This window comes from Octopus sinensis, linkage group LG19 (assembly GCF_006345805.1).
Source record: "Octopus sinensis linkage group LG19, ASM634580v1, whole genome shotgun sequence".
NCBI lineage: Eukaryota > Metazoa > Mollusca > Cephalopoda > Octopoda > Octopodidae > Octopus > Octopus sinensis.
In genome coordinates this window covers 42,849,401-42,875,911 of record NC_043015.1, presented here as the reverse complement: position 1 = coordinate 42,875,911, position 26,511 = coordinate 42,849,401, and the positions used below count along the sequence as shown (strand labels likewise).

At 39.2% G+C, this 26,511-nt stretch overlaps 1 protein-coding gene across 1 annotated transcript; it reads right to left on the bottom strand.

Annotated features, from left to right (window-relative positions):
- Window positions 1-16,737: 16,737 nt before the first annotated feature.
- LOC115222362 (N6-adenosine-methyltransferase catalytic subunit-like) lies at window positions 16,738-18,866 on the bottom strand. Its single transcript, XM_029792558.2, has one exon. It carries the CDS (start codon window positions 18,705-18,707, stop codon window positions 17,049-17,051), a length of 1,659 nt encoding a protein of 552 aa, XP_029648418.1. The 5' UTR covers window positions 18,708-18,866; the 3' UTR covers window positions 16,738-17,048.
- Window positions 18,867-26,511: the final 7,645 nt, after the last annotated feature.

The window sequence follows — 26,511 nt, the reverse complement described above, 5'->3', positions numbered from 1 at the left end:
GTGGTGATGATGGTGGTGGTGATGATGGTGGTGATGATGATGTTGCTGCTTCTGAGGATGATGGTGATGATGATGATAATGGTAATGATGATGAGGATGATGGTGGTGATGGTGATGATGATGATGATGATGAGGATGATGGTGGTGATGATGATGGTGATGGTGATGATGGTGGTGGTGATGATGATGGTGATGATGAGGATAATGATGACGATGACAACGATGGTAATGCAGAGGAAGGAGAGGAGGAGGATTTCTATCAGACTGGCTACGATATTTTCCCAATTGTTCATTCCCTCTCCCTCCCCACCCATCCCTTCTCTCCCTCAAGATGATCTAACCATATCATTACAGATTTTTACCAGTTCTTTCTCGCTGACAGCTCAGTAAAATTTATTACCCAGGCAGACAGATGCAAAAGAAAAAGGAAAGAAAGATAGAAAGAAAAGAAAGAAAGGAAGAAAGAACAAATGTCTGTAGAAACCTGATTATTGTCAGCCAAAATTATAAGATAACCAAATCAAACATCTTGAGAAATTCTTAGATGCTCTGCCAACTTATTAATTCCTTGCAATTCTAAAACACCCTTCTTTCTTTCATTCATTCATTCATAAATGCGAAATATCGAAGGAAAGTTTAAAGGAAAGAAGAAAAAGCCAGCATTTCTCTTTCACTTCATATATTTCTTCCTTCGTTCCTTCTTTCTTTCTTTCATGCTTCTTCCTTTCTTTCTTCCTCCCCTCCCTCCCTGCAGCACTGGGCTAAAAATAAAATATATTACATCATTCCCCTTTTTTATCCTTTTTCGTCTTTCAGTTTTTTTTCTTCTTTAATTAATTTTTTTTTATATTCTGTGTTCGAATGCAACTTTGGTCTACGTCGCATCTCTCACTCTGACTTTGTTCAAAACCACCGCACGCATATACACACACCCAAGCATACGTACACACACATATCACGCATGAACATAAACATAAACACAACCACACACAGAGGCACGCACACACACACACACACAGACACAAGCACAACCACATGCACTCGTGCCCACACACAAGAATGTACACAAATATATAAACAGTCACACACATGCATATAGAGTAATCCCTCGCCATATCGCAGTTCGCTATTCAAGCTTACGTTGATTTCTCCGTGGTGCTGTTTGCATTTATAATAAAATAAATATATATAAATTATAAAAAAAAATAGAGTAGGTGTAGGAGTGGTTGTGTAGTAAGTAGATTGCTTACGAACCACATGGTTCTGGGTTCAGTCCCACTGTGTGGCACCTTGGGCAAGTGTCTTCTACTATAGCCTCGGGCCGACCAAGGCCTTATGAGTGGATTTGGTAGACAGAAACTGAAAGAAGCCTGTCGTATATGTGTGTGTGTGTGTATGTGTGCATGTTTATGTGTCTGTGTTTGTCCCCCCAACTTCGCTTGACAACCGATGCTGGTGTGTTTATGTCCCCTTAAGCTAGCGGTTCGGCAAAAGAATAAGTCCTGGGGTCGATTTGCTCGACTAAAGGCGATGCTCCAGCATGGCCACAGTCAAATGACTGAAACAAGTAAAAGAGAAAAGAGTAAAAGAGTGAGTACAGTATGGTTTCTACTTCACAGATGTTCACCTATCGCGGTGGGGGGGGGGTCTCCTCTAGGCACAAGGCGCATAATTTTAGGGGGAGGAGGTCAGTCGATTAGATTCTTTAAAGAATGATTGCCATCCCTTTGTGTCTCCTTGTTGTCAAAAGCATATCTCACTTTCCGCCCATGACCTCTCAGATGGCCTACAGATCTATATGTTCAGAAGCGTAGGTGACAGATGAAAGTTGTAAGTTAATGTCCACTTACAACTGGTTAGGTCTACACATGTCTCCACTTTTCCATCACCGTGGGATTTTCAGTTGACAGCATGAGGAAGCCATAGAGAAACGTCTGTACATCATTGGATGATAGTGGTAAATGCTTCTACAACATGAGAACCGCTTTCTTAGTCACTGCGATTTGTGCCTGGTGACAGGCTGAAGCAAGATGACCAGTAATCTTCTTAAAACCACGGGAATTTGAATTCAGGAAATACAGCTTGCATTAATAATAATAGGAGTAGGAGTGGCTATGTGGTAAGTAGCTTGCTTACCAACCACATGGTTTCGGTTTCAGTCCCACTGCGTGGCACCTTGAGCAAGTGTTTTACTATAACCTCGGGCCCACCAAAGCCTTGTGAGTTGATTTGGTAGACGGAAACTGAAAGAAGCCCGTCGTGTATGTATATGTATATATATATATATATATATATATATATATTATATATACCATATACATACACGACGGGCTTCTTTCAGTTTCCGTCTACCAAATCAACTCACAAGGCTTTGGTGGGCCCGAGGTTATAGTAAAACACTTGCTCAAGGTGCCACGCAGTGGGACTGAAACCGAAACCATGTGGTTGGTAAGCAAGCTACTTACCACATAGCCACTCCTACTCCTATTATTATTAATGCAAGCTGTATTTCCTGAATTCAAATATATATATATATATATAGAGAGAGAGAGAGAGATATGTAGTATATGTGTGTGTTTGTGTCTGTCCCCCTAACATCGCTGGACAACCTATGCTGATGTGCTTACGTCCCCGTAACGTAGCGGTTCGGCAAAAGAGACCGATAGATTAAGTACTAGACTTACAAAGAATAAGTCCTGGGATCGATTTGCTTGACTAAAGGCGATGCTCTAGCATGGCCACATTCAAATGACTGAAACAAGTAAAAGAGTATTTCTGGAACAGGTACAAGGTCATAAATTTGAAGAATGGTTATAGTCGTATATATGGACTCCCAGTGCCTGAAACTGTAGAACTTATATTTTATAAAATACCCGATGGAATGGCAAGGGGTTGTGTCTCAACAATATTTCAACATAGAACGTACAGGGACATAACTTGATACGCTCCACCACGGAAAACTATTCTCTGTGCTGCAAGACGCAAAGGGAAATAACTGTGTCAGGCATACATTTATATTCAAGAAGCAGAAAGATAGTCTCTTTAATATTCTTTTAATCTAAGGCAGCGAGATGGCAGAAACGTTAGCACGCCGGGCGAAATGCTTAGCGGTTTTTCGTCTGGATAAATTAAGTACCAGTTGCGTACTGGGGTCGATCTAATCGACTGACCCTCCCCAACTCATCCGGAATTTCGGGCCTTGGGATAGAGTAGAAAATATTCTTTAAAGAAGGCGGCGGCGACATGGCAGAAACGTTAGCACGCCGGAGGAAATGCGTAGCCGTATTTTGTCTGCCGCTACGTTCTGAATTCAAATTCCGCTGAGGTCAACTTTGCCTTTCATCCTTTCGGGGGTCGATGAATTAAGTACCAGTTACGCACTGGGGTCGATATAATCGACTTAATCCGTTTGTCGTCCTTGTTTGTCCCCTCTGTGTTTAGCCCCTTGTGGGTAGTAAAGAAATAGGTATTTCGTCTGCCGCTATGTTCTGAGATCAAATTCCGCCGAAGTCAACTTTGCCTTTCATCCTTTCGGGGTCGATTAAATAAGTACCAGTTTTGCACTGGGGTCAATATAATCGACTTAATCCGCTTGTCTGTCCTTGTTTGTAAAGAAATAGGTATTTTGTTCTGAGTTCAAATTCCGCCGAGGTCGACTTTGATTTCATCCTTTCGGGGTCGATTAATTAAGTACCAGTTACGCATTGGTGTCGATGCTTTCGACTTAATTAGAAAAAAATATATAGTGCGTGTGTTTATTTGGCAAAAAAAATGACCGTCCCGAAATACAACAATATATATATATATTCAGAGAAAACAAAAGACGAAGACAGGTGAAAGAACAACAAGCAGGTGTATTAGTTTAACGCTCGGGAAGAATGGAAGCCTAGGCACTTCGACAGAAAAGATTAAGAGGGGGAAAATGGAAAGAAAACGGAGAAAAATGTGTAAAATATATATATATATATACAAACACACACACAGACAATATGCATAAAACAACAAGCTTTCAGTTTCCGTCATCCAAAATCCACTCATAGGCATTGGTCAGCCTTGGGCTACAGTAGAAGACACTAGCATAAGGCGCTGCGTAGTGAGATCGAACCTGAATCGACGCGGCTGTAAGGTGAGCCTCTTAATCAAACACCCACGCTGCCGCCCAATGATGTTCGCTAACTCCAATACATTAACAAGGAAATCGTTTATAGAATTATAAATTTATTGGAGAAGAATTGGTGGATGGTTAGATTCACAGAAGTTCTTAAACAAATTATTATATATATATAATATAAATAATACAGCATACGAATACTTACTTATACGAACGTATACCCATATATATATATATGCACGTTGATTTTTTTTATTACCCATAAAGGGCTTACACAGAGGGGGACATTAGAAACATTGGGGACACAAAACATCTCAAATACATAAACGTATGAAAAATGAAAGTTTTGAAAATGAAAAATGAAAGCGATGGTAACGGCCCCACCCGATAGCATCACTGGTACTACTTGAGAACAGTGGTCCCGGTGCGCGCACTCGCGCAGTCGCGCTAGCTAGTGGTGACTAGTCGATCCTAAAACGAGTATCTAGCAAAGTAAATAAAACTAAATAATTTTTTTACACAAAGTAAACTAAAGGCATGACAGTGCCAATAATTTTTTAAACAAAGTAAATAACACACAAAAACACAAAGTAAGGATCGACTAGTCATGACTAGCTAGCGCGAGTGCGCGCACCGGGACCACTGTTCTCAAGTAGTACCGAATCACTTACCTGTCCTTCTTCCCTATAACGGTATGAAAAACATGTAGTCCTCTAAGTTTCCTTCCATATATTTCTTCCAGTTCATGTCTTTTATTCGGTTCAATTGTTTGCTTAATCAATTTATAACATTTTTCCAATAATTTTTCCTTGAGTTCTTTTTCTTGGTCCTCAGAAATTATTCCATACATCAACCCTGCCCTATCCCGGCTGTCAACCCTTTCCAATATTTCACCTATTTCTTCCTTGTTATTGGGATTAGAATTTTCTAAGTTATCCTGTGTGTTTGCATTATCTTTTTTCTTTTGTTTTCTTGTGGGTGGGAAGCGGGTGGATTCAGTGTCCGCAGAGTAAGGGTGGGCCACACCCACAAACATAGACACGTCTGCATTGTGGCCAGTTCAAAATGCCCGCCGTTTCATTCCACGTGAAATATGGTCAGAATATCACCGCAGTAAATACAGTGACGAAATAAATTTAAATTTATATAAATAAGGATAAGATCCTTAATTTAAAAATAAAATAACGATTTTATCAAGTGGCCTGCATGGAAAAAATAACCTTCAAAGGTAATAATTATTAAAATTATAAATTATAATTTAGGTGATTTTAAAGTTGGATCATGGTTGCTATTTTCAGCATGGTGGTATCTCGTAGATGCCCTAATTTATAATTTTGATAATTATTACCTTTGAAGGTTATTTTTTCCATGCTGGCCACTTGATAAAATCATTATTTTATTTTTAAATTAACGATCTTATCCATATTTATATATATGTGTGTGTGTGCGTGTGTGTGTGTGTGTGTGTGTGTGTAGGGGCAATGGCCCAGTGGATAGAGCAGCGGATTTGCGGTCGTAGGATCGCGGTTTCGATTCCCAGACCGGATGTTGTGAGTGTTTATTGAGCGAAAACATCTAAAAGCTCCACGAGAATGGTGACTCCCTGCTGTACTCTTTCACCACTCTTTCTTCTGTTGGACTGCTCGCTTAGCCAACGGGGTGGCGTCATTTGAAGGCTAAAACAATGCGAAGCGCATTGTGATCAGCGATGTGTAGCAACATCTGATAACCTTGTCGGGCACGTGATATATATATATATATATATATATATATATATATATACAGGAAAGACGAACCTCGGCGGAATTTGAACTCAGAGCGTAAAGTTGGACCACATCGTGCTAAGCATTTTGCCCGGTGTGCTAACATTTCTGCCAGCTCGCCGCCTTTTCTTTTATTCATTTCAGTCATTTGACTGCAGCCAAACTGGTGCGTCACATTTAGTCGAACAAATCGAGCCCAGGACTTATTCTGGAAGCTTAGTACTTATTCTATCGGCCTCAAGTTATTTCTCACTACAGTCTGATGTAAGGGAAATAACTCTGAAATGTAAAAATTTTGTTTTTACTCGTTACGCTTAATTATAACATTTTAAGATACTCTTTTACTTGTTTCAGTCATTTGACTGCGGCCATGCTGGAGCACCGCCTTTAGTCGAGCAAATCAACCCCGGGACTTATTCTTTGGAAGCCCAGTACTTATTCTATCGGTCTCTTTTGCCGAACCGCTAAGTTACGGGGACGTAAACACACCAGCATCGGTTGTCAAGCAATGCTAGGGGGACAAACACAGACACACAAACACACACACGCATATAAATATATATACGACGGGCTTCTTTCAGTTTCCGTCTACCAAATTCACTCACAAGGCTTTGGTCGGCCCGAGACTATAGTAGAAGACACTTGCCCAAGGTGCCACGCAGTGGGACTGAACCCAGAACCATGTGGTTGGTTAGCAAGCTACTTACCACACAGCCACTCCTATTTTTAATTATTACATAATATTATATTATATTATTATTATTATTATTATTATTATTATTGGAGCGGCGAGCTGGCAGAATCACGAGTTCGCCGGACAAAATTCTTAGCGGAGTTCTGAGTTCCAATTCCGCTGAGGTTGATATTGCTTTCCATCCTTTATGGGTCGTTAAAATATGTACCAGTTGTATACTGGAGTCGATGTAATCGACTTACCCTCTCCCCTAAAAATTACTGGCCTTGTGCTAAAATTTGAAACCGCTATTATCATTCGGGCGGCAAAAGCTGACAGGATAGGGATCACCAGTCTTGGAGCCTCTGTGCTGTGGAATAAACGTGGCTTTCCCTCTTGAAAGAAAGACACTGCTTGTATGACGGTGATGCTCATTTACAACAATATCATGGTGTACAACCGAAAGATACAGAAACGTTAGCAGGCCAGGCGAAATGTTTAGCGTTATTTCGTCTGCCGTTACGTTCTGAGATCAAATTCTGCTGAGGTCGACTTTGCCTTTCATCCTTTCGGGGTCAATAAATTAAGTACCAGTTACACACTGTGGTCGATATAATCGAATTAATCCGTTTGTCTGTACTTGTTTGTCCCTTCAATGTTTAGCCCCTTGTGGGTAGTAAAGAAATAGAAATAGGTATTTAGTCTGCTGCTACGTTCTGAGTTCAAATTCCGCCGAGGTCGACTTTGCCTTTTATCCTTTCGGGGTCGATTAAATAAGTACCAGTTACGCACTGGGGTCGATATAATCGACTTAATCCGTTTGTCTGTACTTGTTTGTCCCTTCTATGTTTTGCCCCTTGTGGGTAGTAAAGAAATAGGTAGTAAAGAAAGAGAGAGTCATTGGCAGAACAATTAATCAAACAATTCTTAATTAATTAAATGGTTAACTGATTGATTAATAATAAAAATAATAATAATAGTAATAATAATAATAATAATAATAATAATAATAAAAGAAGTGAAATATAACCAATGTATGTGTGTGTGTTTATTGGCAAAATGACCCTCCCAAGATAAAAAACAAAACAAAACAAAATTAGAATAAAAGAAGGACCAACAAAGATTGTTGAAGAAAAATAAGTATTTATTGAGAACAGAAGAATGGAATGAATTTTTATGGAATAATAGAAATGGAAACCATGTTTTAGTCTTTCATTCTGCTAAAAGAAATTAATAAGATTTAGAAATTCAAGAACCAAAAATATGGGAAGCATATTGGAGTGTTGCCAAGAGAGGAAATATTTCATTTGTTGATTGGAGGATTTTCATTAGATTAATTAGAAAGTAGGAGTGGCTGTGTGGGTAAGAAGCTTGCTTTCCAACAACATGGTCAAGGGTTCAGTTCCGCTATGTGGCGTCTGCTACTATAGGCCCAGGTCAATCAAAGCTTTGTGGATTTGGTCAATGGAAACCTACAAGAAACTGGTTGTGAATGTCTTTTTTTTTATATATATTTTTACTATTTAGTCTACAGCCATGCTGGAGCACTGCTTTGAAGAGTTTTTAGTCAAATAAATCAACCTTATTTTATTTAAAACCTCGTACTTATTCTATCAGTCTGTTTTGCTGAACTGCCAAGTTACAGGGATGTAAACACACCAACACCAGTTACCAGGTGGTGGTGGAGGACAAACATAGACACAAAGACACATACACACATATACATATATATATATATATGTACACACACATGATGACCTTCTTTCAGCTTCCGTCTATCAAATCCACTCACAAGGCTATAGCAGAAAACATTCACCCAAGGTGTCATGTAGTGGGACTGAACCCAGAACCATCAAGTTGGGGAGCAAGCTTCTTATCACACAGCCATACCTGTACCTACATGTATGTATATATGTGTAAAATTTCCAGTCCTACATATTCTAATTACGTTCGATAATTATTTTCTCATTTTCATTTTATATAACAATATAAATGCGCTCTTTTTAAGCCTAGCCAGGCTCATGGGCCCAGTTTCCCAGTTTCAATGGCATTTGTATTCCCAAGCTGGACGGGACGCCAGTCCTTTGTAATGTTACTCATTTTTGCCAGCTGAGTGGACTGGAGCAACGTGAAATGAAGTGTTTTGCTCAAGAACACAATGCGTCGCCTGGTCCAGGTATTGAAACCACAATCTTACGATCATGATGCTGACACCCTAACCACTAAGCCATGCGTCTCCACTTTCATTTTATAAGTTCAGCTAAAATGGATGAAACCAGTGACATAAGTTAAACAGATTTAATATATCTAAATGAAATATTACACTTGTTTTTTGTTTCACCATCATCGTCATCATAATTTAACATCTGTTGACCATGCTGGCATGAGTTGGACAGTGTGACCAAAGCTGACAAGCTGGGGGTGCTACACCAGACTCTAGTCCGATTTGGCAGGGTTTCTATAACTGGTTGCCCTTGTATTTTATAGTAGTTTTTTTAAATGCTTATATCATTTTATTGGATATAACTTTCTATGTGTATTCCAATCAATAAGGCTATCCTGAGATAGGAGTTGCAGTTCTATTGGTAAAATCCCAAATTCGTAATAATATATATATATATACATATATATATATAACATAATCTCCGAAGAGGCCTTGTGATATTTTTGTTAATGTCTCATTTATATCTATATATTGATCAACCATAAAGGGCTAATATTGGTAAAATGAGACATATATATCGACATGGCCAAAACAGCTGTAAGATGTAATTTATACTTATATTTATATTCTCTTTTATATATATTCTACTTATTATACAACATTACTCTTTTATGTGCACTTTTTTATGTACATTCCTTTATGTACACTGATTTGTTCTGCTTTTTATATTTAACCCTACAGTCTCTTATGTGGTGGTTTAATAAATTATGTGATTGAGTATTATCTGGTAATTGATATTTGATTTAGATGTATTTCTCCATTTTCTTATCTTGTATATATATATATATATATATATATTAGAAAAAAAGTATAGTAAATCACAAACGAAAAGTAAAAAATGTATTACTGTTTCGCACTATTACCATATGGTTGATAACTGATGAAAAATTAGAGACCTTCTATGTCTGTCTTGTGTCCATTTGTGCATTCAATTTACATTACATGCTTTTTACTTTGCAATTGTGTATTTACAATACATTTTTTTTCCTTATTAACATGCACCCTGACTTTTATTAACAGTAAGTTATGTATAGTAAATCCAAAAAAGAACAAACCCAAAAAATTAACATTAGGACGTGGTACATGTAAAGTATTAGCAGACGCTCAGGGAAGGAAAGAAAGATGGTTTGACGTTTCAAGCAGACGCTCTTCTTCAGAAGCAGAGGAAAGTCCAATAGAAAGACGGAGGAAGAAAATCACCAACGATTCATGAGGTTACGTATTATACTGTCAAAATTGAGGATGTAATTACCTTGTTAAGGATTCTTAAAATCCAGATATCAACTGGTGGTACCAGTTTATATATTGAGAGAAAGTTCCAGTTTGAAACATGTGTAGACATCGTTTATGCTTATTTCTTGTTGATTCTGTTCCTTTAGATTTTATTTGTATTACATTATTTGATATGTTTTCATCATGATACAAACAAAATAAAATAAGTATCCACTATATTTCTTCTCCATTTTCTTATATATCATCATCATGATCATCGTTTAACGTCCCCTTTCCATGCTGGCATGGGTTTAACAATTTGACTGAGGGCTGGCAAACCAGGCTTCAATCTTGATCAGGTGGAGTTTCTACAGCTGGATGCCCTTCCTAACGCCAACCACTCCGAGAGTGTAGTGGGTGCTTTTATGTGCCACTGGCATGGGGCCAGTCCGGCGGTACTAGCAAATATATATATATATATTTATACATATATTCTTTTCTACACTAAGTACAAGGCCCGAAATCTTTTGGGGATGGGCCCAGTCGATTATATCGACCCTAGTACACAACTGGTACTTAATTTATAGATCCTAAAAGGATGAAAGGTAAAGTCAGTGCAATTTGAACTCAGAACACAAAGACAGACAAAATACTGTTAAGCATTTCGTTCAGTGTGCAAATGTTTTTTTTTCTACACGAGCCACAAGGCCTGAAATTTTTGGTGAGGGGGCCAGTTGATTAGATCAACCCCAGTACGCAACTAGTACTTAATTTATCAACCTTGAAAGGAAGTAAGCCAAAGTCGACCTTGGTGGAATTTGAACTCAGAACGTGAAGACAGATGAAATGCCACTAAGCATTTTGCCCAGCATGCTAACATTTCTGCAAGCTTGCTGCCTTATTAGGTTACATATATTACATCATACTTAGATACTGTGTGAACTGAGATCCCTATCGACAGGTCCCTGATATTAAATAAAGTATTATCATTTGCAGCATGCAAATTAGCACTCTCATTTCTCTGTAGCTACTGAAATTGTTGCATATCTAAAGAGATTGGTTGCTTAATTCTCTGAGATATTTAAAACGATTTAGAATCTTCTGATGAGAACCTAGTAAATTAACCTGAAATTTTAATGGAAAGTTTTAATTTTGAAAATAAGAAAGAATTTAGTAAAATGGTTGTCCTTATTAAACCTTTTATTTTTTTTTTTTTTGTAGTTCAAATTCCACTGAAATTGACTTTGCCTTCAGGGTTCGATAAAATAAGTACTAGTTGAACACTGGGGTCAACGTAATCGACTCATCCCCTGCCTGAAAATTGCTGCCCTTGTGGCAAAATTTGAAACCATAATTAACCGTTTTGTTACCGTAATTCTCTGTTTTCGTTTCAATTAATTTCGAAAATTAATGTAAACTTTATCAAAAAAAAAAAAAAGATTATCATCATCTGGAACATGAATGAATATGAAATTGTGATGGAAGGTTTAAATTTAGAACACTTTGTCCATTTACATTATTTAGATTATTTACATTTGATGGCCATTTGTCCTCATCTTGTTTGTTGTGAACACGATGTTTCGGCTGACATGCCCTCCAGCCTTCATCAGGTGTCTTGGAGAAATTTCGAACCTGGGTTTTGGGTTCAGCCCCACTGTGCACCACCTTGGGTAAAGTGTCTTCTACTACAACCCTGAACTGACCAATGCCTTGAAAGTGAATTTTGTAGCGTATGTGCATGTGTGTGTGCGTGTGTTCGTGTTTGTTCCTACTTTCACTTAACAATCGATGTTGGTTTGTTTACGTCCAAATAACTTAGAGGTTTGGCAAAAGAGACCAATAGAATAAATACCACACTTAAAAAAGAAAATAAACACCGCAGTCGATTTGTTCAACTAAAACCTTTCAGTCTGGTGCTCCAGCATGGCCAAATTGCAATGACTGGAAAAAGACAAAAGACTTCATGAGGAAAGAAAAGGGTTTACAATTAGGGGTTGTCTTTTTCTTCCTCTTTCATTTTTTTAAAAAGTATTTCTGTGTTTCATACAAATGAAATTATAATTTTGAAAGGAGTTTTTCTTCAAAAAATTTCAATTTTCTTTTTAATACAGTTTTGGCCCTCAATTCCATACCCCCGGCTTTTTCCAAAATTCTGCTGCGAGTACGACAAAGTAACAGATACAAAGGTTTAGCTAATTGTTACATGACTTAGGTACCAGGCACATGACTTAATGGTTACATCATTGGGCTCACAATCATGCGGTAGGGAGTTCAATTCCTAGACAAGGCTGTGTGCTGTGTTCTTGAGCAAGACACTTTATTTCATGTTGCTCCAGTTCACTCAGCTGCAGAAATGAGTTGTGATGTCACTGGTATTGAGCTGTATAGCCCTTTGCTTTTCCCTTGGATAACATCGGTGGCATGGAGAAGAGAGGTTGGTCTTCCATAAACAACCTGGTCTGGACTTGTGCCTCGGAAGGAAACTTTCTAGGTGCAATCCTACAGTCATTCATAACCAAAGAGAGTCGTTTACCTTACCCCTTAGGTACCATTCAAGCGTGGTTGATGCCAGTACCATCTTACTGGCCCTTGTGCCGGTGGCAAATAAAAAGCACCCACTACACTCTCGGAGAGGTTGGCATTAGGAAGGGCATCCAGCTGCAGAGACCTTGCCAGATCAGATTGCAAAAATTGGCCCTTGGTGCTAAAAAAATTCTCTCACTTCCTGTCATGGAGACTCCTTCATTGACTTGGTCATCGACCCCATTGTTACCGCTGCTGTTTTTGTTAATACTCTCACATAGGCGCAGGAGTGGCTGTGTGGTAAGTAGCTTGCTTACCAACCACATGGTTCCGGGTTCATTCCTACTGCGTGGCACCTTGGGCAAGTGTCTTCTACTATAGCCTCGGGCCGACCAAAGCCTTGTGAGTGGATTTGATAGATGGAAACTGAAAGAAGCCCGTCGTATATGTGTACATATATATATATATATATTTGTGTGTCTGTGTTTGTCCCTCCAGCATCGCTTGACAACCGATGCTGGTGTGCTTGCGTCCCCGTAACTTAGCAGTTCGGCAAAAGAGACAGATTGAGTAAGTACAAGGCTTCCAAATAATAAGTCCTGGGGTCGATTTGCTCGACTAAAGGCGGTGCTCCAGCATGGCCGCAGTCAAATGACTGAAACAAGTAAAAAAAAAGAGTATGAGAAATCACAAGGAAACCCACAAAGATCACTGGTATGAAGTTATAAGGGACCACCTATGAAATACATCATTTATTTCATAAATACTCAGGCTAACTCAAACAAAATTCCAAGCTTGGTGGCATTAATATATTGTCTCAAATGTACGCATAGACACAAGGGATAAAATTCCTTCCCAAGTCATGTAGACCAATGCTCTGTGACCATTTTTTCACTTGTGGTACACTTATATTCTTTTCAAAATTCGATGACACAACTGAACTGAAAATATAACTAAATGTATAGGGAGTGGTTGTGTGGTAAGTAGCTTGCTTTTGTCAGTGAACAGGTCGCAGTCTCAAAGCGACGAAAATATTTTGACAAATTAAATTTAAGCCTTTAGCATTCAGATTATTCTGTCAAACGTAATGCTTATTTATTCACATTGGTTTGAATTAGCCATGCATTATCCCATAGCTTTGAGATTTCGATCAGGTGGTTGTTTATTTTAAATAGCATTGTAGGGTAGGTGTGAGAGGTCAGAACTGTCTGATCTGACGACAAATCAGGTAGAATATTTTAGCCAGATATGTCCGGTTTAAATGTTGAAGTGAATTTAACGGTTTTTGTGTGTTTCTTAAATGGCTTACAAACACCTTCCACGCTGCAATTGTTTTCGTTCCAGCACACGATCTCAGATCGAGTCACTTGCTATGCAAGTACATATCTCCATAATGACAAAAAGATTATTTGTAATAAACTAAAGTAAGAGGTTTAATACCACATTTTATTTTTTTTAAAAAAAGAATAATGTATTAGAGAAGCAAAAAATCGGTGGGTATTTTTTGTCTTCTCCCATCTATATCATATTTTTTCAATTTTTTTTTCATTATTCATCTCATTAATGTTTCTGTCCAGCCCACAAGCTACTCTTTGTAACGCTGTCATGGCAAATTTGATGAAAGTAGCTTGCTTACCAACCACATGGTTCCGGGTTCAGTCCCACTGCATGGCACCTTAAGCAAGTATCTTCTGCTATAGCCTCGGGCCGACCAAAGCCTTGTGAGTGGATTTGGTAGACGGAAACTGAAAGAAGCCCGTCATATATATATATATGTATGCGTGTGTGTGTGCATGTTTGTGTGTCTGTGTCTGTTCCCCCAACATCGCTTGACAATTGATGCTGGTGTGTTTACATCCCTGTAACTTAGCGGTTAGGCAAAAGTGACTGATAGAATAAGCACTAGGCTTCCAAAGAATAAGTCCTGGGGTCGATTTGCTCGACTAAACGCGGTGCTCCAGCATGGCCGCAGTCAGATGACTGAAACAAGTAAAAGAGTAAAGAGCAGGGGAAAACATTATATTCAGGTTACATTGTGACACACCTAGCATCAACCCATGGCACACCACTGTACTGGAGCATACTGGTTGCAGAGCACTGATATAGACTCTTAAGGGTTGGCTTCTCAGTTTCTGAGGTGTATATATTCTCCTCCCCCTGGATGGGACACTAGTCTGTCACATGATTACTCATCTTAAATAATATAATAATAATGAAATTATTGTATACAGTGCTCAGGTGCACCACAACTTGTCAAAAAGTATATGCAGTAATGTACAAATGTCTGGAAAGCGAACAGTGTATGAGTCAGATACATGCTTGCATGTGTATGGAAGGGAGAAAATCAGGTGTAGTGTTGGCGAATCTCAGGAAGCATGGAAGTTTTGAAGGATGCAGTGCTCCGACAACTAACAACTGATGCCAGCAGTTTGTTCCATGCTTCAGCAACTCTCAGCGGGAAAAAATGTTTCCGAAAGTCATGGGAACTGTGCTGTTTTCTGACTTTGTAAATATGTCCACAGGTGGAGTTTGAAAAGGTGCTCAGAGTTATTGTTTGTAAGATGGTTGATAATTTTATGGGTGTCTGCCAAGTCAGCTGCCAGACATCGGAGTTTCAATGTGTCCATGCCAGGGAAGTAAGGCGTTCAGAATATGGCAAATGCCTGATGGGGGGTATTCTTTTGGTTTGCACGTCGCTGAACGGCTTCCAGATGATCGATATCCTGGGTAAGATAGGGGTTCAAGACCGGACCAACTGAGCGGACTGGATCCACATGAAATTAAGCATTTTGCTCAGGAACACAATGTGTCGCCCGGTTCAGGAATTGAAATCACAACAGACACACGTCTTTTAAATGTATACATACAGAGCAAGTGGGTGTATATAAAATTATACACACGTACAACTACTGTATGAGTCTCTACACAGTTGCTATAGTTTAACCCCAGACTAGTCCTGATCAACTAGACCAATGATCAGAAACATTCCAGCCGTGACCAACCGGTCTTTTTTTCCTGTGCTGGGGACCCAGCACCACATTATCTAGCAAGTTATTTTCTAAGACTGTAGGGTGTGATTTAAGGGAGCTAGGCTGCTATTTCTAGCAGATCGAAAGTCCACGTAGAAGTTCTCACGTTAGCTTGATCGCAGGCAGGCGTTTTATCTGCTGAAAACAGCAGTTAAATCTCCATTTATGCCCATAGTCTTACAAAAAATAGCAACACTGAACCGTGTGCTAGACAAACAATAGGTACTACTTAAGAAGAGTGGTCCCAGTGCGCGCACTCGCGCTAGCTAGTCGTGACTAGTCGATCCTTACTTTGTGTTTTTGTGTTTTATTTACTTTGTTTTAAAAAAATTATTTAGTGTTTTATTTACTTTGCTAGGTAGTCGTTGTAGGATCAACTAGTCATGACTAGCTAGCGCAGATGCGAGAGTACGCGAGTGCGCGCACCGGCACCACCCTTCTTAAGTAGTACCCAAACAATAAAAATAATAATACTTTCTACTATATTATATGCACAAGGGCTAACATTTTTGGGGAGGCGGTTCAAACTGACACCAGTATTATCTAGTAAGTTATTTTCTAAGACAGTAGGGTGTGATTTAAGGCTGCTATTTCTAGCAGATCGAAAGTCCACGTAGAAGTTCTCATGTTAGCTTGATCGCACGCAGGCGTTTTATCTGCTGAAAACAGCAGTTAAATCTCCATTTGTGCCATAGTCTTACAAAAAATCCGAAAGGATGAACAGCAAAGTTGACCTCGGGGGTGAGGTCGACTTTGCCTTTCATCCTTTCGGGGTCGATAAATTAAGTACCAGTTATGCACTGGGGTCGATGTAATCGACTTAATACCTATGTCTGTCCTTGTTTGTCCGCTCTGTGTTTAGCCCCTTGTGGGTAATAAAGAAATAGGTATGTAAACTCAGAACATAAAGTGTCGAAAGAGATGCTGCGAAGTATTTTGTCTGGCGCGGGAACGATTCTGCCATTTCACCGGAACAACTGTCAAAAGACCTGTTGTATCAGGTTTACCTGAAGCTAAACACACACATACGCGCGCAATTTGTTTGTTAAGGTGACTATTCCAGAATGCATAAAAATCGTGATTATTGTTGATAAAACATGGTGAGGGTGATGTGTATTAACAACCAGAATCTATATTTGATTTTAGATTAGAAAATTTCAAAAAATAAAACAAAACAAAACAGAAAATGAGAAATACATACGTAATAGCAAAGACAAAGAATAAAGGATTTTATATAGAATTTCGGAAGTAATGGAATTCTTCGGAAATCCGAAGAGGGCCGTCTTATGTATATAAGAGTATGAAGAGCTACCTGAGTTTCATTGATAATCAGTTTTGCAGTTTTGAGTAGCAAAACGTTGATTCTTCAAATAGAATTTTATATATTGGCATGATAGACAATGAATAGTTTTGAAACGAAATGAATGAACTTCCTATTCCACCCTCTCTCGCAGATGCACACAATCCCTCTCACCCATTCTTTCTCCTGTCACCTTTCAGTAAACAATAGACGTTATTTCGGAGGTTCCATACAGTTTCCATTGGGGTAGCGTTTTTGAAAACTTGTCACAACATCGGGATCTTTAAGCCGTACTCCATCCACTTGGTTCCCTAAGGTAATCCAGTTTGGTTGTACATTGTGCGGTCGTCCAAACAGTTCGACTTTCCTAGTTCCAGGTGAAAGTCGTTCTATAATGCCATAGATTTCGTCCGGTTTATGACTTGTGGCTCGAACTTCTGCGACGATCACATCACAGTCGAGGCCCCTGTTCACGCCTTTTGGATCACCTTTAACTCCAACAAGGCAGTGTTCTTTGCCGTGGTTTAGCCAATGGCCGGTACGTCCAGTTCTTATGATTCTCTGAAGTTGGTTCGTTTTCACCCAGATCAATTCGTCAACTCTTTTGTAACCCCACAGCTCCAGACATTCTCTTCCCAACTCCATAGCTCTGCCCGTCACCCACAAAAACAGGAAACCGTCGTCTTGAAGATTAGGTACATCCAATTTTCTCATCTCATCGTCACTCATGGTTCCATAAGGTAACTCCATGTGAATATCCCAGGGTGGATCAGCCATAACTACGGCACATTTCCCCAGAACGGACATATCGAAATATCGCAAATCACACTGGACCCACTGAGGCGGAAACATGGTCACGGTGCCATCCTTCATACCAGTCTTTTTACTTAAGGACAGTTCTTTCTTCAATAAAGCCAGTTGGTTTTTCTTCTCGGGGTAGTCTATCTCGTAGTGAACATACTTGCATGTATCCATATGAAAACATGTATTAAGAAACGAGCAATCACCAAGCGATTCATCTGTGTGTTTATGAATGATTTTTCTGAAATGAAGTCTTTTACAAGGTTCGGATACCTGGTTGGTTTTCATACATTCGTCTTTCGTTCCATATTGGCAAAATTCTTGCAGCTGAGCACCGCCCTGAGAACTAAACTTCTCAACAAGAAATTGTTCTTTCGCTGTAGGTTTGCTAAGTAATTGTAAGATTTCTTCTTGTACTTTCTTATGTTCTCTTTCTTTCGCTGATTGCATGGAAAGTAAACTCTCGATGCTGTCATCGGGCTGGTTCAATGAAGATGATGATGATTTGAGGTGTTTCGTTGAATTTTCCGAACTGTCTTGATCATCGTTTTCTCTCTTTCTTTTGTTTGAGGAATTCTCCGAAGTGTTCGTAACAGCGCTGAGTTTACTCAGATCGAGAGAGGTTACGGTGATGTGGCTTTGATCTTTAGATTCTTTCGAAACGATGCTAAGTAACTGCTGACTGGACAATTGCTGTAACAGATCTTCAATGACGATCAGCTTCACTTCTCTTCCTAACATTTTAGATGTGTGCTCCGCGATCTGAGTGGCATTACAAGGTATGTCTAGGTTTATATCACACAACACAAGCAATAGCTTCTTTTTGATTTCGGCATCGACTTTAATGTATTCGGTTTTAACAGAGCTATCCGGAGCAAGGGTAGGCGACGGTACACGGGGTGTTTGACTTTGAGCAATGCCAGCGGCCGACAAAGAGCCCGAACTGGACGACTCGGCATTTGTCATTTCAGCAACCATACCTTCTCTTTTTCGTTTCCTTTCTAACAGTTTGGCTCTCATGCTGCTCTGCTTCGTTTTGGCAGCTTGGATATCACTCCACGTATCAGACATTGTTGATAGTGAGTTCAATACAAAATAAAATATATATATATGTGTATAAATATATCGACTTTTACCTTGTATGAATCTACACCGTTTATGACCGGCGAAAGAGAAAGGAAGGCCACACGGCGCGCGTTAAATTGGATAGTGGAACTCTCCTGTCGAGAAGTTACGAATACAGCAGACGAGTACCTTGCTGTCGGTTTCATATAAACAACAGCTGACCCAGGGTCGGAGCGGGGGGGAAAAAAACCTTTAATGCTGTGACAGGGGCCCTGGGGGAGATATATTAATATCCGAATAGCAGCCAAATATACCTCATGTATATTGCTCAGGTGCATTACAGTTGATTGGAAAACGGTAAAAGAGGATAGAGAGAAAAGCGGGGATTTTCTTATGAGGTCATTGGTCGTGCTAGAAATGGTAGCCAAACAATCTGTCTAGTAGTAGTAGTAGTAGTAGTAGTAGTAGTAGTAATAATAATAATAATAATAATAATAATAATAATAATAATGGCGATCCTTCGGTATAAGTACACACGCGACTTTGTTTACATTTCTGAAGATAACAGACCCTTTTTTCCCACCCTAACCCCCCATATATATATAAAAAAAAAACACTTTCTTGAAATGTATCCGGTACTTATACAGAAGTTACGCCATAATAATAATAATAATAATAATAATAACAACAATAATGTGTTTATTGTATGTGGTGACCAGGTGTACTACAGCTGGTCGGAAAAGGGTTAAAAGAGGGTCCAGGAAACGGCAATAAGTCAAGTAAAAAAAAAAGGGCAATAATGAAAGCTACAATATAGCTGACCAGAGTCGGGGGGAAAAAAACCCTTTAATACTGGGACAGGGGCCCCTGGGGGAGATATATTAATATCCGAATAGCAGCCAAATATACCTCATGTGTATTGCTCAGGTGTATTACAGTTGATTGGAAAACGGTAAAAGAGGATATAGAGAAAAGCGGGGATTTTCTTGTGAGGACATTGGTTGTGCTAGAAATGGTAGCCAAACAATCTGTCCTGTAATAATAATAATAATAATGGTGATCCTTCGGTATAAGTACACATGCGACTTTGTTTACATTTCTGAAGATTACAGAAACCCTTTTCTCCCACCCCTAACCCTAACCCCACCTATATATATAAAAAAAACACTTTCTTGAAATGTATCCGGGACTTATACCGAAGTTACGCCATAATAATAATAATAATAATGTGTTTATTGTATGTGGTGGCCAGGTGTACTATAGCTGGTTGGAAAAGGGTCAAACGAGGGTCCAGGAAACGGCAATAAGTCAAGTAAAAAAAAAGGGGGGGCTATAATGAAACCCTTTTCTCCCATCCCTAACCCAAACCCTAATCTCCCTCCCCATATATTTATTAAAAAAAACACTTTCTTGAAATGTATCTGGTACTTATACCGAAGTTATGCCATAATAATAATAATGTGTTTATTGTATGTGGTGGCTAGGTGTACTACAGCTGGTTGGAAAAGGGTCAAAAGAGGGTCCAGAAAACGGCAATAAGTCAAGTAGAAAAAAAAGGGCTATAATGAAAGCTACAAGTGCGTGCACTGTGTACAGAATAAACCACAAAATAAATAAACATACGAATCGTTTTAAAAGGAGATGACATGTTCGGTAATGCAGTCCAAGAGCAGACTACCTGAAAACAGAAATAGAAGGACGGGATGATTACAAATGATGTACTATTGATCATAAGATAACCTTATGCGACATAACTACAGTTTGGTACCCCAAACGCCAACGATTTTGTTTCTTCGTAACTTTCTTGGTAATGCACATTTTTGAATGGATATTTTATGTAGATACGTTTTCGGAAGTGTTCATGACTTTTATGCTAATAAATCTTATTTTATTTTTTTATTTTTTTATATATAAATATCAATAAAGTTATGAGGAAATAAAGTCATTGTGATTATGCATCCTTTGCACTTTACGCCTCTTTTACTGTTCCCTTTTTCTGTCTGTTCGTGTTATTATTATCATTTGTACTACGCATGTACTTCAGGCCTTCAGTGTTGTCTTTCTTTACTCGACTTATCGCTGCTTTCTGGTCCCTCTTTTGACCCCTTCCGACAAGCTGCAATGCATCTGAGCATTTTATACATTAAGCTCATTTGTCGTTACGTTCTGAGTTCAAATTCCGCCGATGTCTATTTTGCTTTTCATTCTTTCGTAGTTGATGAATTAAGTAATAGTTGAACACTGTGTGTGAACACTGGGGTCGATGTAATCGATTATACCCTTACCACAAAATTTCAGGCTTTGTATCAATAGTAAAAAGGATTATTATTATTATTTTCAACCCCCCACACAAATAATCTCAAAAGATATGAAAATGTGATTTGATAATTAGTAAGGGAAATAACTCTAAGTTTTTGTTTTTTTCCAAATTTAATTGGTGAATGGATTTAATGAGAGAAATAACGATCAAAACTAAACGAGGAAGCTACTGTCTACCTTAATTGATGTAACTTTTCGATGGGTTCGCGTTCTTCTTATTTAAGTACCTGGTTACATCACAGCTCAATAACTGCTTGTAACACACACACACCAAAGTCTGTTCTTTATCTGTTTCTTTTTTTTCTCATTTTCTTTCCCTTTCTTCCTAGAAGAAATCGGTTGTGTTCGAACTCAGAGAGGGTTGGATCCGCCGGGTTTTAAAATGCCCAAGATACGCTGTATGTCTCGATAGTGTCATTTATACATGCATACATACATACATACATACATACATAAATACATACATACATACATACATACATACATACATACATACACACATACATAAATACATACATACATACATAAATACATACAAACATACATATATACATACATACACATACATGCATACATACATACATACATACATACATGCATACATACATACATACATACATACATGCATGCATGCATGCATGCATACATACATACATGCATGCATGCATGCATACATACATACATGCATGCATGCATGCATGCATGCATACATACATACATACATACATGCATGCATGCATACATACATACATACATGCCTGCATGCATGCATGCATACATACATACATACATACATACATACATACATACATACATACATACATACATACATACATACATGCTAGAACTGGGCGCCACTGCATAGTGCCAAGGACTCCAAATATGCCATCAAGATGTAGGACAAGATACTGCAATAGCTTGGGCTTCAGTGGTCCACAGCTCTTCAATATCCTCCCGAAGGACCTGAGAGACCTGCATGGGGTGGATGCAGATGTTTTTGAAATAAAACTGGATCTCTTCCTGTCAGGTGTCCCAGATGAACCAACTTCACGGCAGGAGATGCAGATCAGGGCAGCTGCATCAAACTCTCTCATGCACCAAATGTCAAGTGCTAAAATGCATTCGTGAAGTAAAATCATGTAGCAACACCGAATGGCGATGCCCCAGCATGGCCACAGCTCGTGAGCTGAAACTAGATAAAATAAAATAAAATTCAAAAAAAGATAAAAAATACATACATATTCTCCGTCTACTATCCCTTGGAAGTTTCGGGGGATAGAGTCCTCTTCTTGAGGGGTCTGTTAGAAGTAACCTTCATTACACTTTCCAACCGGATTCCCAAGCGTGCTCTACTGAGACTATGCATATTATCCGACCATTTCTTTCTTGGTCTATCCAAAATCTCTTGCCAGTTGGCACGACTTGAAGGATCCGTTTTGCGATTCTTTCCTGAGACTTTCTAATCACATGTCCGTAGTACCGACGTTATGACATCTCAATGCCAAGAAATAGAGGATCAACGTGGAGAAACTCGCTGATCTGCGATCTATGCACACACAACTGAAAATTTATAAAACATTTCAGAGTTTCTCCGTTTGAGACTCCTGGGTGACTACATTCCCCAAACCACACGTACATATGGAATACATGCATACGCACACACATAAATGTGGAGGTGTGTGGCTTAGTGGTTAGGGTGTCAGCACCATGATCGTAAGATTGTGGTTTCAATTCCTGAACCAGGTGACGCGTTGTGTTCTTGAGCAAAACACTTCATTTCACGTTGCTCCAGTCCACTCAGCTGGCAAAAATGAGTAACACTGCGATGGACTGGCGTCCCGTCCAACTGGGTAACACATACGCCATTGAAACCGGGAAAGCGAGCCCATGAGCCTGACTAGGCTTTAAAAGAGAGCTTTTATTTGTGGAGGCACATGGCCTAATGGTTAGAGCAATGGACTCGCGGTCGACGGATCGCGGGTTCGAATCTCAGAGCGGGCGATGTGTGTGTTTATGAGCGAAACATCTAAGCTCCACGCGACTCCGGCAGCAGGTAATGGCGAACTTCTGCTGACTCTTTCGCCACAACTTTCTCTCACACTTTTCTCCTGCATCTTGCAACTCACCGGCGTCCCGTCCAGGTGGAGAACCTATACGCCAAAGAAACCGGGAAACCGGCCCTTATGAGCCAGGCATGGTTCGAGAAAGAACAAACAACACACATAAATAGTTGTGAAACGCTTACCTGTGTTCTGCGGTGAAACGCACACCCACGAATGCAAGTTTATTCATAGCCACACACACATGCGCACAACATCCACATGTAAAACGCATACATCAACCACAGATGATTTCTAACCCTACGAACCATCCTGATGTAAACAAAAGAGCCATACCACTTTGTGAATGCCTGTCAAAGAAAACACACACACACACGTACAGAAATATACACATAATTACATTGTTTTCTATAACATAATGCAATAAAGTGTACCCTGGTGATTCGTTTCGGTTGAGCATCTAAATTTTGGTACTAGGCCAGTAATTTCGAGGCTGGAGGTAAACCGATTACATCGACTCCAGTGCTTAACTGATATTTATTTTATTGACCGCGGAAGGATGAAAGGCAAGGTCGATCTCGGTGGAATTTGAACTGAGAACGTAAAGATGGACGTAATGCCGCTAAGCATTTTCCCCGGCGCGCTAAGAATTCTGAAAATTCTGCCAGCTCACCGCCTTAGGAAAATATTAGTTTCAAATTTTGGCACCAAGTTAGCACGTTCGTGGTCAGGAGTAAGTCGATTATATGCTTGATTGGTACTTACTTCATCAACCTCGAAAGGCTGAAAGGCAAAGTCGACCCCAGCGAAGTTTGAAGGCGAAGCGTAAAGACGGACGAAATACCTATTTCTTTATTACCCACTGGTGCGTAACTGGTACTTAATTTATCGATCCCGAAAGGATGAAAGACAAAGTCGACCTCGGCGTAATTTGAACTCAGAATGTAACGGCAGACGAAATACCTATTTCTTTACTACCCACAAGGGGCTAAACACAGAGAGAACAGACAAACGGATTAAGTTGATTACATTGACCCCCAGTGCGTAACTGATACTTGTTTAATCGACCCCGAAAGGATGAAAGGCAAAGTCGACATCCGCGGAATTTGAATTCAGAACGTAGCAGCAGACGAAATGCCTATTTAATTATTACCCACAAGGAGCTAAACACAGAGGGGACAGACAAAGGGATTATGTCAATAATATCGACCCTAGTACGTAACTGGTACTTATTTAATCGACCCCAAAGGGAGGAAAGGCAAAGTCGACCTCGGCGGAATTTGAACTCAGGACGTAACAGCAGACGAAATACCTATTTCTTTATTACCCACAAGGGGCTAAACACAGAGGGGACAAACAAGGACAGACATAGGTATTAAGTCGATTACATCGACCCCAGTGGGTAACTGGTACTTAATTTATCGACCCCGAAAGGATGAAAGGCAAAGTCGACCTCGGCGGAATTTGAACTCACAACGTAACGGCAGACGAAATACCGCTGAGCATTTCGCCCGGTGTGCTAACGATTCTGACAGCTCGTCCGAAAGCGAACGCTTAACGTGATACGTGTCCACAAAAGTTGATTTGATTTTTGTATGCAGTCCACCTCTCAAACCATTAAAATAGATCTGGGATAAATTTGCACCTTAGATTTGAATGAAGCGCCATGATCTTTCCAGAGACGCTCAGGTAAATTTCCAATAGAATTACTGGCTATTCAAAGACGCAGAACGATTTCATTATCGATTCTAGCATACGAGATTACCGCAGTGTCAAGGTAGCCAAACGCAATGGCGATCTCAGTCAGGTTATTATAGATTATGTTATGAGATATCTTGGGCAAGGCTGATGAAGCAGTTTTGCACACACGCGCGTTATACAAATTATAAAAGCATGCATACGTGTTTCAGTCATTAGACTGCGGCTATGCTGGGGCACCGCTTTGACGAAATTTCAGTTGTACGAATCGATCCCATTATTTCTTTTTTTAAGCCTGATACTTATTCTTTCGCAAATGACTGAAACAAGTAAAAGAGCAAAACAGTAAAATACATACATACATACTTACATACCAGGTTTATACCTGTAATTATTGGAGCACTGGGATATGTATCACACTGCCTAAATACCAATCTTGAGAAATTTGGCCTCTCAAAATCAAAGAGGAGAAAAATCTAATTCGAAACTACAGATCCAATCCATCAGTGGAACTGTAAAAGTCTGTAAAACTTTCCAGAAGTTTATCATTTAAATATATATGAGCATGTCTAGATATGCAACTATATGCATGAGAATACATACATAAAACAAAACATACAAATCTGCACGTATATATGCATACATACATAAATTAATTAATAAATAAAGTAAAACATATGCATATATACATACACATATGTACGTACCTACCTTTACATGTATATATACATGCATATATGGGTACAGGACACCAAAAAAACGTCGAACACAATGAGAAACGAAAACATAAATACAAAACCAAGGAAATGGACATTTTTCTTAACGAAAAAATAGAGTACAGGACATACAATACAAGGAAAATTCTCCTTCTTCAGTCGCCTTTGTTTCATCTACTCCACGTTTCGAAGGTCAAGGCGAGACATGACTTTAATGAAACATTCCTTCCCGCGAAAAGCAAATTAAATAAAATTTGAAATTTTTTTTGCGGAGGGGTAAAAATGGTAACAAAAACAAGACAGTAACGACAATACATACATACATACAGTGGCGCTCTGGGTTTAAAAATATGGTTGCCAGGAGACTAAGTGGACCCTCTCACAACTACAAGGGGGCCCACCTGCAACCCCAATGTTATATAATTTTTTTTGTTTTTGTTAAAAGCATTCTTTTCAACTGTCTGCAAACACAGCCAGGCTGAAATAATGCATTCTTCCAAGAGTGAATAAAAAATTCTCAAACTTGATGGGGCTGGGCTCCTTAGATTCTAATACGGGCCCCCATATATGGATTCTATAGGCACAGGGGCCCACTTGCCACTGGGAAAGCTGGCAACCTGGCCAGTCCGCCACTTCATACATACATACATACATACACGCACACATACATATATACACACAAACATACATACATAAATACACACATACATTCATACATACATACACACATACATACATACATACATACATACACACATACATACATACATTCATACATACATACATACACACATACATACATACATACATAATACATACATACATACATACATACATGCATATTCATAAGTGCAGGGTAGAAATCTGCTTAGGGGTTGCAAACCCAGATCCAAAATTTATATTTGTGCGTCGAACAAATCCGATAATGGAAAACCAATGTTTCAAATCAGTCCAAAAAGTGTTTCTACACTCGATCCTTTTGGCGATGAAGAAATTTTCAGGGTGATGTTCTCAGTG

Excerpts from the sequence above, each read along its gene's own strand:
- LOC115222362 (XM_029792558.2), bottom strand. The coding sequence starts at position 18,707 with ATGTCTGATACGTGGAGTGATATCCAAGCTGCCAAAACGAAGCAGAGC.